At 41.4% G+C, this 15,022-nt stretch overlaps 1 protein-coding gene across 3 annotated transcripts in view; it reads left to right on the top strand.

Moving 5' to 3' along the window:
* PAPSS1 (3'-phosphoadenosine 5'-phosphosulfate synthase 1) overlaps positions 1–15,022 on the top strand; it is a 105,318-nt gene that overhangs the window by 50,151 nt on the left and 40,145 nt on the right. For all 3 annotated transcript variants that reach the window (XM_047718162.1, XM_047718163.1, XM_047718160.1), the window contains 3 exons: positions 1,229–1,340; positions 9,341–9,546; positions 12,734–12,869. In XM_047718162.1, the coding sequence (XP_047574118.1) occupies positions 1,229–1,340; positions 9,341–9,546; positions 12,734–12,869 (454 nt within the window). The remainder of the gene's footprint in view (positions 1–1,228; positions 1,341–9,340; positions 9,547–12,733; positions 12,870–15,022) is intronic.

Genomic DNA, 15,022 nt, shown 5'->3' with positions numbered 1-15,022 from the left:
AATGACTTCATTTAACCATGTCTTGTCCTCATAGGCCAGGACTCCAAATAGAGTCACACTGGGGATTAGGCCTTCAATATAGGAATTCGAGGGGGGCACAGACATTCAGTTTCTAACATAATACCATCTAGAATTGGATTTCGGTGGGGACAGATAATGGCCATGTCTGAGGGTTAGGAATAATTGATGAGAGGAAAGCCTGAAAGTAGGTGACACTATTTGGTCTATGCAGATGATTGTTCCTGTGACTGGAAGGAAGGAGGGGGAATACCTGTTATTTGATTGTGAAATGAAACACATCAGCTGGCATACTTAGGGAATAAATAGTAAGCTACATTTTACTGCACACCCCTTGGCCAGTTGCTTTATCTTTTCTCGTTTGAGAAACACGTGCACAGTACGTGTGCACACACGCAGTTAAAAAATGAGCACATCTAGCTTGCCTTAATGATACATAGTCCACCAACTCCTTAACATTCTGGTGGGAGATGCTACAAGTCTTGAAGATCAAGAAGTCATACAGTCTTTGTAAAATGAGGGGTGCTCTGACATTGGCGAGGCACTTGTTCTGATAAATATATTTTTTTAAGATTTTATTTATTTATTTGACAGATCACAAGTAGGCAGAGAGTCAGGCAGAGAGAGAGAGGGGAAGCAGGCTCCCCACTGAGCAGAGAGCCCGATGTGGGACTCGATCCCAGGACCCTGAGATCATGACCTGAGCCGAAGGCAGAGGCTTAACCCACTGAGCCACCCAGGCACCCCATTGATAAATATTTTTATGTAAAGTTTGCTTTAGTTTGAGGCAGTAGTTATCAAAGTCTAATTTCCAGACCATCACTGTTAGGATTTTCTGGGAACCTATTAAAAATACAAATTCTTGGGCCCCACAGAAAAGTGATTGAAATAGAATCTCTGGAGGTGGAACAATCTTTATTTTAATAAAGGCCTTCCCGGGGTTTCTTATAACACATTAAAGCTCGAAAACCACTAGTGGAGGAGATGCTATTCCTATTAGAAATGATTTGAAGCCTAATGTTATTTACGTTCATTAGGAGAAATGCACATTTTCCTAGTGCCCTTAATCTTTATTAGATTTGTATAATCTATAATCATTCTTGAGGTGTTTGTTTCCATTGCTTTCAAAATTAAACTTCTAAAGGCTATTGCTGCTTTTGTTCCTAAGTGTATGAAGTAGAAAACTTTCCTTTCCTGTCTCATTTGCTAGGTGGATATGCAGTGGGTGCAGGTTTTGGCAGAAGGGTGGGCGACCCCACTGAACGGCTTTATGAGAGAGAGGGAGTATTTGCAGTGCCTTCACTTTGATTGTCTTCTGGACGGTAAGACCGTTTACTTCTCTAGTACATCGAGCCTGGAAGAGAAATGACGCAGATTCATCACCATTGATAAAAACAGTGGTGATGTCTTTAATGGAGGTAGCATTTTAAGACTAAGTTATATCAGTACTGAATAGCCTGAGCAAACCATGAAATCTTTTCTTTCCCCATTTTGTTTTCCTGCATGTCATTTATTGCAGAGAGGAGGAAAACCTGGGGATTGGGGCTGAGAGTGGATTAAAAAGTGAATATAGTTTCCCTGTGCTGTATCCACTGGAGCACCTTGCTAAGTCTGTCTCTGAAAAGTGTACATCTGTACTGAATTTTGCTCTACTGAAATCCATGCTTGAGTGTTCTAATAAGGGATCGGGGAGTCCAAGTTAAGGAGTCCTGAAACAGATGGTTAAAGGGATCATTCCTCTTTTAAAACACTGAAAAAGGAAAAGGTGCCAAAGAAATTGATGTTTAGTATATTGTAATGACAGTTCAGCTACCTGAACCTTTGTATACTATTGGTAAAATTAATTTATTACATTAAAGAAAATATTTTTAAATGTCACAGAGCCCTACTAAATTGCTACCATGTTCTTCTTTGTTATGATTTCTTTTAACTAAGGAGTGAAATTGATAATAGAAATTATAACTCCTAGTCATTTTTCTTAAATTTTATCATATAAAAGTGTTAAATACTGCTTTTTGGTTTTTTCTTCTTTAGAACCAATGATAAAGTCTTTGTGGACTGCCTTCTTAGTAGTCATTTAGTCTGGGTTTGGTACAAATCTACCTGTTAATTTTCCCTTTTAAACTGTACCTATTGGTAACTTTAAAGCAGCCAACCAGTTATCATTAATTTCATTGACATCTTTTGTCTAAAAAAGGCATGCCGTGATTTCCAAAAGAATATGCTTTTACTAGGTATGTAAATAAGATCCACATATGAATTTGAGAGTGCTTTTTTTTTTTTTTCCTAACCTGGGGACAACGATTAGAAAAAACATTTAGGAGAGAGGAGTCAAGATGGCGGAGAAGTAGCAGGCTGAGACTACTTCGAGTAGCGGGAGATCAGCTAAATAGCTTATCTAAAGATTGAAAACACCTACAAATCCAACGGGAGATTGAAGAGAAGAAGAACAGCAATTCTAGAAACAGAAAATCAACCACTATCTGAAAGGTAGGACTGGCGGAGAAGTGAATCCAAATCGACTGGAAGATAGACCGCGGGGGGAGGGGCCGGCTCCCGGCGAGCGGCGGAGCAAAGGAGCACAAAATCAGGACTTTTAAAAGCCTGTTCCGCTGAGGACATCGCTCCAGAGGCTTAACTGGGGTGAAGCCCAGGCGGGGTCAGCGCGGCCTCAGGTCCCGCAGGGTCGCAGAAGGATCGGGGGTGTCTGAGTGTCGCAGAGCTTACCGGTATTAGAATGGGGAAGCCGGCTGCAGAGACAGAGCCGAGGAGTGACTCTCAGCTCGGGGTTACCTTGAACGGGTCGCAGGCTCGGTCAGCTCAGAGCGCGGCCGGAGGCCAGGGTGACGGGAGTCATTGGGCGCTGTTCTCTGAGGGCGCACTGAGGAGTGGGGCCCCAGGCTCTCGGCTCCTCCGGGCCAGAGACCGGGAGGCCGCCATCTTCATTCCCGTCTTCCGGAACTCTATGGAAAGTGCTCAGGGAACAAAAGCTCCCGAAAGCAAACCCAGCAAACCCGAGCGGATTACTCAGCGCGGCCCCAGGTAAGGGCGGTGCAACTCCGCCTGGGGCAAAGACGCTTGAGAATCACTACAACAGGCCCCTCCCCCAGAAGATCAACGGGAAACCCAGCCAGGACCAAGTTCACCTACCAAGGAGTGCAGTTTCAATACCAAGGAGAGCGGCAGAATTCCAGAGGAGAAGAAAGCAAAGCACGGAACTCATGGCTTTCTCCCCATGATTTTTTAGCCTTGCAGTTAATTTAATTTTTTTTTTCTTTTTCAATTTTTTTTTCTTTTTCTCTTCTGCTAAATTTTTTTTAACTTTTACCGTTTTCTTTTTTAACGTTTTTTAAATAGTTTATCTAATATTATATCTTTTTTTCCTCTTTTTATATTTTTTCTTTATCGGCTTTCTTTTTTTAATAGTTTCTTTTTTTTTTTTCTTTTTTCTTTCTGAACCCCTTTTTATCCCCTTTCTCCCCCCTCACGATTTGGGATCTCTTCTGATTTGGCTAAAGCATATTTTCCTGGGGTTGTTGCCACCCTTTTAGTATTTTACTTGCTCCTTCATATACTCTTATCTGGACAAAATGACAAGGCGGAAAAATTCACAACAAAAAAAAAGAACAAGAAGCAGTACCAAAGGCTACGGACCTAATCAATACAGACATTGGTAATATGTCAGATATAGAGTTCAGAATGACGATTCTCAAGGTTCTAGTCGGGGTTGAAAAAGGCATGGAAGATATTAAAGCAACCCTCTCGGGAGATATAAAACCCCTTTCTGGAGAAATAAAAGAACTAAAATCTAACCAAGTTGAAATAAAAAAAGCTATTAATGAGGTGCAATCAAAAATGGAGGCTCTCACTGCTAGGATAAATGAGGCAGAAGAAAGAATTAGCGATATAGAAGACCAAATGACAGAGAATAAAGAAGCTGAGCAAAAGAGGGACAAACAGCTACTGGACCACGAGGGGAGAATTCGAGAGATAAGTGACACCATAAGACGAAACAACATTAGAATAATTGGGATTCCAGAAGAAGAGGAAACGGAGAGGGGAGCAGAAGGTATGTTGGAGAGAATTATTGGAGAGAATTTCCCCAATATGGCAAAGGGAACAAGCATCAAAATCCAGGAGGTTCAGAGAACCCCCCTCAAAATCAATAAGAATAGGTCCACACCCCGTCACCTAATAGTAAAATTTACAAGTCTTAGTGACAAAGAAAAGATCCTGAAAGCAGCCCGGGAAAAGAAGTCTGTAACGTACAATGGTAAAAATATTAGATTGGCAGCAGACTTATCCACAGAGACCTGGCAGGCCAGAAAGAGCTGGCATGATATATTCAGAGTACTAAATGAGAAAAACATGCAGCCAAGAATACTATATCCAGCTAGGCTATCATTGAAAATAGAAGGAGAGATTAAAAGCTTCCAGGACAAACAAAAACTGAAAGAATTTGCAAATAACAAACCAGCTCTACAGGAAATATTGAAAGGGGTCCTCTAAGCAAAGAGAGACCCTAAAAGTAGTAGATCAGAAAGAAACAGAGACAATATACAATAACAGTCACCTTCCAGGCAATACAATGGCACTAAATTCATATCTCTCAATACTTACCCTGAATGTTAATGGGCTAAATGCCCCAATCAAAAGACACAGGGTATCAGAATGGATCAAAAAACAAAACCCATCTATATGTTGCCTACAAGAAACTCATCTTAAACCCGAAGACACCTCCAGGTTTAAAATGAGGGGGTGGAAAAGAATTTACCATGCTAATGGACATCAGAAGAAAGCAGGAGTGGCAATCCTTATATCAGATCAATTAGATTTTAAGCCCAAGACTATAATAAGAGATGAGGAAGGACACTATATCATACTCAAAGGAACTGTCCAACAAGAAGATCTAACAATTTTAAATATCTATGCCCCTAACGTGGGAGCAGCCAACTATATAAACCAATTAATAACAAAATCAAAGAAACACATCGACAAGAATACAATAATAGTAGGGGATTTTAACACTCCCCTCACTGAAATGGACAGATCATCCAAGCAAAAGATCAACAAGGAAATCAAGGCCTTAAATGACACACTGGACCAGATGGACATCACAGATATATTCAGAACATTTCATCCCAAAGCAACAGAATACACATTCTTCTCTAGTGCACATGGAACATTCTCCAGAATAGATCACATTCTTGGTCCTAAATCAAGTCTCAACCGGTATCAAAAGATTGGGATCATTCCCTGCATATTTTCAGACCACAATGCTCTGAAGCTAGAACTCAATCACAAGAGGAAATTTGGAAAGAACCCAAATACATGGAGACTAAACAGCATCCTTCTAAAGAATGAATGGGTCAACCAGGAAATTAAAGAAGAATTGAAAAAATTCATGGAAACAAATGATAATGAAAACACAACGGTTCAGAATCTGTGGGACACAACAAAGGCAGTCCTGAGAGGAAAATATAGAGCGGTACAAGCCTTTCTCAAGAAACAAGAAAGGTCTCAGGTACACAAGCTAACCCTACACCTAAAGGAGCTGGAGAAAGAACAAGAAAGAAACCCTAAACCCAGCAGGAGAAGAGAAATCATAAAGATCAGAGCAGAAATCAATGAAATAGAAACCAAAAAAACAATAGAACAAATCAACGAAACTAGGAGCTGGTTCTTTGAAAGAATTAATAAGATTGATAAACCCCTGGCCAGACTTATCAAAAAGAAAAGAGAAAGGACCCAAATAAATAAAATCATGAATGAAAGAGGAGAGATCACAACGAACACCAAAGAAATACAGACAATTATAAGAACATACTATGAGCAACTCTACGCCAACAAATTTGACAATCTGGAAGAAATGGATGCATTCTTAGAGACCTATAAACTACCACAACTGAACCAGGAAGAAAGAGAAAGCCTGAACAGACCCATAACCAGTAAGGAGATTGAAACAGTCATCAAAAATCTCCAAACAAACAAAAGTCCAGGGCCAGACGGCTTCCCGGGGGAATTCTACCAAACATTTAAAGAAGAACTAATTCCTATTCTCCTGAAACTGTTCCAAAAAATAGAAATAGAAGGAAAACTTCCAAACTCATTTTATGAGGCCAGCATCACCTTGATCCCAAAACCAGACAAGGATCCCAGCAAAAAAGAGAACTACAGACCAATATCCTTGATGAACACAGATGCAAAAATTCTCGCCAAAATACTAGCCAATAGATTCAACAGTACATTAAAAAGATTATTAGCCACGACCATGTGGGATTTATTCCAGGGCTGCAAGGCTGGTTCAACATCCGCAAATCAATCAATGTGATACAACACATTAATAAAAGAAAGAACAAGAACCATATGATACTCTCCATAGATGCTGAAAAAGCATTTGACAAAGTACAGCATCCCTTCCTGATCAAAACTCTTCAAAGTGTAGGGATAGAGGGCACATACCTCAATATTATCAAAGCCATCTATGAAAAACCCACCGCAAATATCATTCTCAATGGAGAAAAACTGAAAGCTTTTCCGCTAATGTCAGGAACACGACAGGGATGTCTGTTATCACCACTGCTATTCAACATAGTACTAGAAGTCCTAGCCTCAGCAATCAGACAACAAAAGGAAATTAAAGGCATCCAAATCGGCAAAGAAGAAGTCAAACTCTCACTCTTCGCAGATGATATGATACTATATGTGGAAAACCCAAAAGACTCCACTCCAAAACTGCTAGAACTTGTACAGGAATTCAGTCAAGTGTCAGGATATAAAATCAATGCACAGAAATCAGTTGCATTTCTCTACACCAACAACAAGACAGAAGAAAGAGAAATTAAGGAGTCCATCCCATTTACAATTGCACCCAAAACTATAAGATACCTAGGAATAAACCTAACCAAAGAGACTAAGATCTATACACAGAAAACTATAAAGTACTCATGAAAGAAATTGAGGAAGACACAAAGAAATGGAAAAATGTTCCATGCTCCTGGATTGGAAGAATAAATATTGTGAACATGTCTATGCTACCTAAAGCAATCTATACATTTAATGCAATTGCTATCAAAGTACCATCCATTTTTTTTCAAAGAAATGGAACAAAGAATCCTAAAATTTATATGGAACCAGAAAAGACCTCGAATAGCCAGAGGAATATTGAAAAAGAAAGCCAAAGTTGGTGGTATCACAATTCCGGACTTCAAGCTCTATTACAAATCGTCATCATCAAGACAGCATGGTACTGGCACAAAAACAGACACATAGATCAATGGAACAGAATAGAGAGCCCAGAAATAGACCCTCGACTCTATGGTCAACTCATCTTCGACAAAGCAGGAAAGAATGTCCAATGGAAAAAAGACAGCCTCTTCAATAAATGGTGTTGGGAAAATTGGACAGCCACATGCAGAAAAATGAAATTGGATCATTTCCTTGCACCACACACGAAAATAGACTCATAATGGATGAAGGATCTCAATGTGAGAAAGGAATCCATCAAAATCCTTGAGGAGAACACAGGCAGCAACCTCTTCGACCTCAGCCGCAGCAACATCTTCCTAGGAACATCACCAAAGGCAAGGGAAGCAAGGGCAAAAATGAACTTTTGGGATTTTATCAAGATCAAAAGCTTTTGCACAGCAAAGGAAACAGTTAACAAAACCAAAAGACAACTGACAGAATGGGAGAAGATATTTGCAAATGACATATCAGATAAAGGGCTAGTGTCCAAAATCTATAAAGAACTTAGCAAACTCAACACCCAAAGAACAAATAATCCAATCAAGAAATGGGCAGAGGACATGAACAGACATTTCTGCAAAGAAGACATCCAGATGGCCAACAGACACATGAAAAAGTGCTTCATATCACTCGGCATCAGGGAAATACAAATGAAAACCACAATGAGATATCACCTCACACCAGTCAGAATGGCTAAAATTAACAAGTCAGGAAATGACAGATTCTGGCGAGGATGTGGAGAAAGGGGAACCCTCCTACACTGTTGGTGGGAATGCAAGCTGGTGCAACCACTCTGGAAAACAGCATGGAGGTTCCTCAAAATGTTGAAAATAGAACTACCCTATGACCCAGCAATTGCACTGCTGGGTATTTACCCTAAAGATACAAACGTAGTGATCCGAAGGGGCACGTGCACCCGAATGTTTATAGCAGCAATGTCTACAATAGCCAAACTATGGAAAGAACCTAGATGTCCATCAAGAGACGAATGGATAAAGAAGATGTGGTATATATGCACAATGGAATACTATGCAGCCATCAAAAGAAATGAAATCTTGCCATTTGCGACGACGTGGATGGAACTAGAGGGTATCATGCTTAGCGAAATAAGTCAATCGAAGAAAGACAACTATCATATGATATCCCTGATATGAGGGAGAGGAGATGCAACATGGGGGGTTGAGGGGGTAGGAGAAGAATAAATGAAACAAGATGGGATTGGGAGGGAGAGAAACCATAAGTGACTCTTAATCTCACAAAACAAACTGAGGGTTGATGGGGGGAGGGGGATTGGGAGAGGGGGGGTGGGGTTATGGATATTGGGGAGGGTATGTGCTATGGTGAGTGCTGTGAAGTGTGTAAACCTGGCGATTCGCAGACCTGTACCCCTGGGGATAAAAATATATGTTTATAAAAAAAAAAAACAAACATTTAGAGCTTGAAAGGTTAGAAACTGAGAATGTGCTTTTGTCTCACTGATCATACATTTTGGTTCAAATTGATTACTTCCTTTGTTTCTTAGCCAGTAATTGCTGACATTGGTTCAATTCTGATTAAAAACCAAGAAATAAAAATACCTTTTGGGTGTTTTTGTCTTCCTGTCTCAAGGAAACCCAAGTATACTCAAGTACACTTGCCTCTCACAATATATTTACTGGAAAGGTTTCCATGTTCCTGGAAAGGCCTGGAAACATACTTCTTTGTCTTTGATATATTGGAGGTACTCAGTATATTTTGGGTGACATTAGGTGTAATCAGCTGATTCTTCCTTGTTAAAGAGTTTCTTTTACTAATGTGGTTTTATGACCATTTTTTTCTTCCCAAAGACAGTTTCATGAATCGTTGTGAGAAGTATGTTGCTACACAGTGTTGCTGCTCTTAATGTTTGCTATTTTTTTATTTTTTATTTTTAACCTCTGTGGTTGTTTGTTCTCTCCTGATTTTCTTTGGCAGGTACTGTCACTGGACCCATAAATCTTGTATTATTTGAAGAGTGTCCTTTGGAATGAAAGGTGGCTGTGAGGCCTGTTGAGTAATGCAAACTGTGTGCTTTCTGTTCTTTTCTGCCCTGCAGGGGGTGTCATTAACTTGTCAGTGCCTATAGTTCTGCCAGCTACTCATGAAGATAAAGAGAGGCTGGACGGCTGTACGGCATTTGCTCTGATGTACGAGGGCCGCCGTGTGGCCATTCTTCGCAACCCAGAGTTTTTTGAGCACAGGAAGGAGGAACGCTGTGCCAGACAGTGGGGAACAACATGCAAGAACCACCCTTACATCAAGGTCCTTAGTACACCTTGCATTTTATCTCCATGTGCGGATACTGTGTGTGTTAAAGTGTGGGCATTACCTGTATATCTACGATTCCTTTAGGATTGTTGATATTTTGCAGAATGGACACTGGATCTTAGATTAGTGTGATGAACACATGATCTTGTCATTTTGGTCTCGATAATATTTGTTCAGTAAATCTTTTTTTTTCTTATGAGGTAAAAAGGGGATGACTGAGGGAGAGGGAAAAAATCCCAAGCAGGCTCCACGCCCAGCACAGAGCCCAATGTGGGGCTCGTTCTCACGACCCTGAGATCATGACCTGAGCTGAAATCAAGAGTCGGATGCTTAACTGACTGAGCCACCCAGGCGCCCCTAGTAAATCTTTTTTAAACATCTTCTATACATTAGCTCCTGAGTTAGGTACTGGTTCCGGGAATATAGGGCTGATGTAATGGTGGACACAGTCTCTGTATGGTTGGAGCTTACTGTCTGGTGGGGAGCAGACATCATGTTCTATAGGTAGGCTGTGAGGGCAGGGTGCTGTGGGAGCCTACGGCAGGGTGATTGGGGTTTTAATTGAACACTGTGTGTCTGGTGTGAAAGCAGTGAAATCCAGTTAGTCTTTCCAAAGGGCCTCATGTATTTTATGTGTTGTATATCAAATGTCATCACTGAAGTAAAATTTCTGTCATTTGTTTTAAAGTATACTTTGAGCTTTAAAAGAAATTAAGTGAAATTTTAGTAGGTTTGTCTAGACAATTTTTTTTTAAAGATTTTATTTATTTATTTGTCAGAGAGAGAGGAGCTAGAGCGAGCACAGGCAGACAGAGTGGCAGGCAGAGGCAGAGGGAGAGGGAGAAGCAGGCTCCCTGCCAAGCAAAGAGCCCGATGTGGGACTCGATCCCAGGACACCAGGATCATGACCTGAGCCGAAGGCAGCTGCTCAACCAACTAAGCCACCCAGGCGTCCCTGTCTAGACAATTTTTAAGACATCTGTTTAGGTCATATCAGTGTGCTAAATCTTGTCTCATGAAGAATAAAAAGTGATAAACTTTTTAAGATAGGGAGATATTGTTTTAGAAAATAAGGAGTTTGAATTAGTGATGGTATCAGACATTCCTTCGGTATTAAAATTCTAGTTATTAATAATAAATAGTAGTTTACAAAACATGCTTACTTACATAAATTCTTTGAACCACAAAGCAAACCTATAAGGACGGGTGGCATTTCTATCCTACATATAGAGAAATTAAGACTTACAGGGGATAAATATCATGACCAGAATTATACAGCTAACAGGTGGGATGAGGGTTTGATTTGAATTCAGGACTTTGGGCTTCAAAGCCCTCTTCCATAATCTGTAGCAGAGAGCAATTATTGGTGTTTTTTCCACTTTTACTTAGAGTAATCCATAAACTTCTTGGGATACTTAGTACTTGGTATGCAACCTTGAGGATCCAGCAGGGTTGTGATAGGAGGAACTGTGAAAAACAGAATTCCAGTTTTAGGAAGCAGGAGGAGCAGACTCCATGCATTTGAGAGATGACTGGTTGTTGAGCAGGAGAGAGGACCTTGGGAAGACAGAGGGGCTTAGCGTTCTACCCTGGGATGTTAAGATCTTATTGGGTCATGAGTGGTTTACATGTATTTATGCTTCGTGCTTTTCAAACCACATTTTTGTCATTTACACTGTCCTTCTAGTGATCCTTGCAGGTAGAATTCTGGAGAGTCTTAGGCTGGGTTCAAGTGGCCCAGAGAGACAGTGCTCTCTGTTTGTGCCTTGCTAGGAGTGGAGAGGTCACAGGCAGCCTTGGAGCATGAGTGAGGCCCAAGCAAAGTGGTGCTTTAAGAAGCTTACCTGGTGGTCTTGTGCAGGATGTTCCCAGCCCATCCCCCTTGCTCTGGTACTGGCCACGCTCTCCAGGTCTCCAGCCTAGAGTTGTGCCCTGCCTGCAGTCTGCTTCCTCATGTCCATCGCAGTCTGATCTCCTCGGAGCAGCCGGAGTGAGCCTTTAAACTATATCTGGGCCTGTCATTTCACCTTTTCAAACTCTCCAGGGGTTGCTTGATGCAATTAGAATAAAACCCAAGTGCCTGTGAGGCCCAGTGGGGCCTGGCCCTGGCCTTATTTGTGGTTTCTCTCACTCTACCTCTGCTCCTCCCCCTGGAAAGCTCTGACTTTCCTGGCCTTCGGCCACATTAGCCTTCTTTCCATTCCTCTAAAGCTCCAGGACTTTGTTTCTGCTTCAGGACTTTGTACTTGCTGCCCCTCTTCCTGAAATACTTGAACTCCATGGCTGGTTCCTTTTAGTCACCTTGGGTTCATTGCCACCCTCCTAAAGAGAGACCTTCACTGGCTCTTCACTGAAATGTCATTGAGTCTAATCCCCAGGAGCTCTGCTCCATTGCCCTGGTTGTTTTCTCTTCAACAGTTTTCACTAGCCGACACTTGCCTGGTTTCTGCTCAGTCTGTCCCACTAGAATGCAAGCTTTGTTAGAGTGAGGCCTTTCTCTGTCCTGTTTACTGCTGCATTCCCTAGTGCCTAGTGCAATCCCTAGCATGGGCCAGTTACTCGATAAATACTTACTGAGTGAATGGTTTGATGGGTGGGGAAGGACTTTTTGGCAAGCAAGACCAGGTAGGAAGGGACCGTAGCAATCTAGGTGCGTTATTGGCTAATACGCTGAAGCGAGGGTGGGCAGAGGGGTGAGGGAGGAATGGTGAGCTGGAGCTGTGCTGTGGAAATGGACAGGTACAGAGGTTATATCCCTCATTTCAGGGAAAGAGCAAGAGTAAAGCTGTGAGAAGTTTGAGGTGGTGTGGAGATGGGAAGGTATGAATTTGTGTCCAGCTCCATCATCACTTGAATTGCTCAAAAGTTTAGGATTGGAGAACACAGAGGCTGGGATGACCCAGGGTTACAAATGTTTCTGTTCATCAGCATACAACAACAGTGAAGAGAATGTTTTTACCTAACAAGTCATAATTACTCATTGTGTCCCAGAACCCTCTGAGAGGTTATAAAATACATTCTAATTTTAAAGCATCTCTAATCCCAATTCAGTTGATAAGCCAAACATTTACCGTTGGCCTTAAGATGAGGGTAGCTTACCAGCTACATGTAGCTCATGTGAGAAATGTTCTTGCTTATTTTGATCTTGGTTTCTGTTTAAAAATTTCCTTTCTTCCATTAGATGGTTATGGAACAAGGAGATTGGCTGATTGGAGGAGATCTTCAAGTCTTGGACCGAATTTACTGGAATGATGGTCTTGATCAGTATCGTTTCACTCCTACTGAGCTAAAGCAGAAGTTTAAAGATATGAATGCTGGTAAGACATGGATCTCATTATCTAACATGGGACTATATGGACTCTCTGCTTGATGGGAAAGTTCTAGAATTTTTCCATTGCTTACTAAAGTATAAAAGAACATCGAATAAAGATAAATGCAGGATGGAGTATGTTGAAGTGGTAGTTGATCTAAACCCACCTGGGTAGTTTGGTTATGTGGGTACAATTTGATCGAACACTTTGTATACTGTGTGGGGAGATGGTTGCCAATATAAATTGACCTCTTATTTGTGTATTATAAAACTCACATGCCAGAGCTGAGTAGAACTATGGAAGAGAAATTATTTGAGTAATTCACTCACATCAGTGTGCTTTATATTTCCGAATATCTTTTTTTTTTTTAAAGATTTATTTATTTATTTGACAGAGAGAGACAGAGAAAGAGGGAACACAAGCAGGGGGAGTGGGAGAGGGAGAAGCAGGCTTCCTGCTGAGCAGGGAGCCCAGTGTGGGCCTTGATCTCAGGACCCTGGGATCATGACCTGAGCCACCCAGGTGCTCTATTTCTGAATATCTTATGAGTCTAACATATCACTGCAGAAAATAATAGAACAACAATATCATGTTGGCTATTCATTCAACAAATGTTTGGTGTACATCTTTATACCAGAGTGCCAGGTGCTGGGGATCCATAAATAAATAAGACAGGAGCCTATTGTGTAGAAGACAAGGACAGTAAACAGATAACAGGGAAGGTTGTCAAAGAGTGGTTTAGTAGTGGTTTCAGATTTCTGGATTAACATGAAATGGAGTAGTATGAGTAGAGTCTGTAGATGCTGTTCTTTATACTGTAGGACAGGGATTTTTATGCCTGACAGCTTGCGATCTGCAGGTCTTCACACAGAGGTATGTGAGTAACGTGTTTATACTGGTACAACCACATACCCAAATCCAAGCTTCCATGTCAGGGACTGGCGTTCATTATAGAGCTTGGGATCTGAAGAATTTGAAAGATCCGTTACAGAAGTAGTTAAGCCCTAAGCCTTGGTGTCGCTTTTTAAAAACACTTTCTGTGTAGAAAGGGAGTGTGCAGGGCTGAGAAAAGTTAATGTGGTGGCTTTTTAAGGAGCTAGCTAACCCAGCCATATTGGTTAACTAGAAGCCTTCCGAGTGACTATGGAAGCTGGGCAAGAGCACTCATTTTAGGAGTTGTGTCTAGCTTCTGTGGACTCCAGAGTCTGGTGCACACACTGTCCCCTGCTTTAATACCAAGAAGTCATGTGGTTGTGGAGAAATTAATTTTTTCTCCAAGTCTCACTTCCTTCAGTTGTAGAAATAAGGGTAGTAATAGTACTTAATTCATAACATTTTATTTCAAAAAGCAAAATGAGGGGCTCCTGGGTGCTTCAGTCGGCTAAGCATCTGACTCTTGATTTTGGCTCAGGTCCCGATCTCAGGGTTGTGAGGTTGAGCCCCACGTAGGGCTTTGTGCTGAGCGCGGAGCCTGCTTAGGATTCTCTCTCTGCTCTCTCTCTGCTCCTCCCACAAAAAAAGGCAAAAAAGTGAAATGAGACCAGTTGCATAAGGCACTGTGGTCTCTGGCCCATAGTAAGAGGTTAATGTGTCATAATTTCTGAGTCCGAAGGGAGTCTCACCTGTATTTGTGTAAAGGTTAAAGAAAGAATATCTATTTATTCTTTAACTCTATTGTACTTTGCTGGTATTTGAAATAAGAGCTTAAAATAGATCAGGAACTGGAGACCACACACTGTTCAGAGTTGTGCAGCTCCCACCCAGCCCGCCTCATTGATTCACAGTTTCTGCTTGGCCCCTGTATGTCCTCTGAGCACAAGACCCCTACCCCACTCCTCTACACCTCCCCACCCCCTGGCCCTGGGGCCTCCTTAACTTCACTATCTCTGAATTTGAAGCTACTATGCAGGAGTTTCTCTGAATGGTACACTTGGTGCCCGCCTACACTATAGTGTTTTTTTCTTTTTTGCTAACGTGTTTTGGGCCCAGTCACAGGGGAATATATCGTGATTGCTTTAAGTCAGTGAGAGTACCTCATTCTCTTGTCAGTGATTTAAGGGTCCTTGTATAAGTTTGTTCTGGCCATTGAGATGTAAGAGAGAAGGGTTTCCAGAAAAGGGTTTTCTTCTTTTCTTTTTACGATTTGATGAGAGCGTGCG

The sequence above is a fragment of the Lutra lutra genome, chromosome 2, assembly GCF_902655055.1.
Source record: "Lutra lutra chromosome 2, mLutLut1.2, whole genome shotgun sequence".
Classification (NCBI taxonomy): Eukaryota; Metazoa; Chordata; class Mammalia; order Carnivora; family Mustelidae; genus Lutra; species Lutra lutra.
Note: the sequence above shows the minus strand (reverse complement) of the source record. Positions and strands in the feature narration are given on the sequence as shown.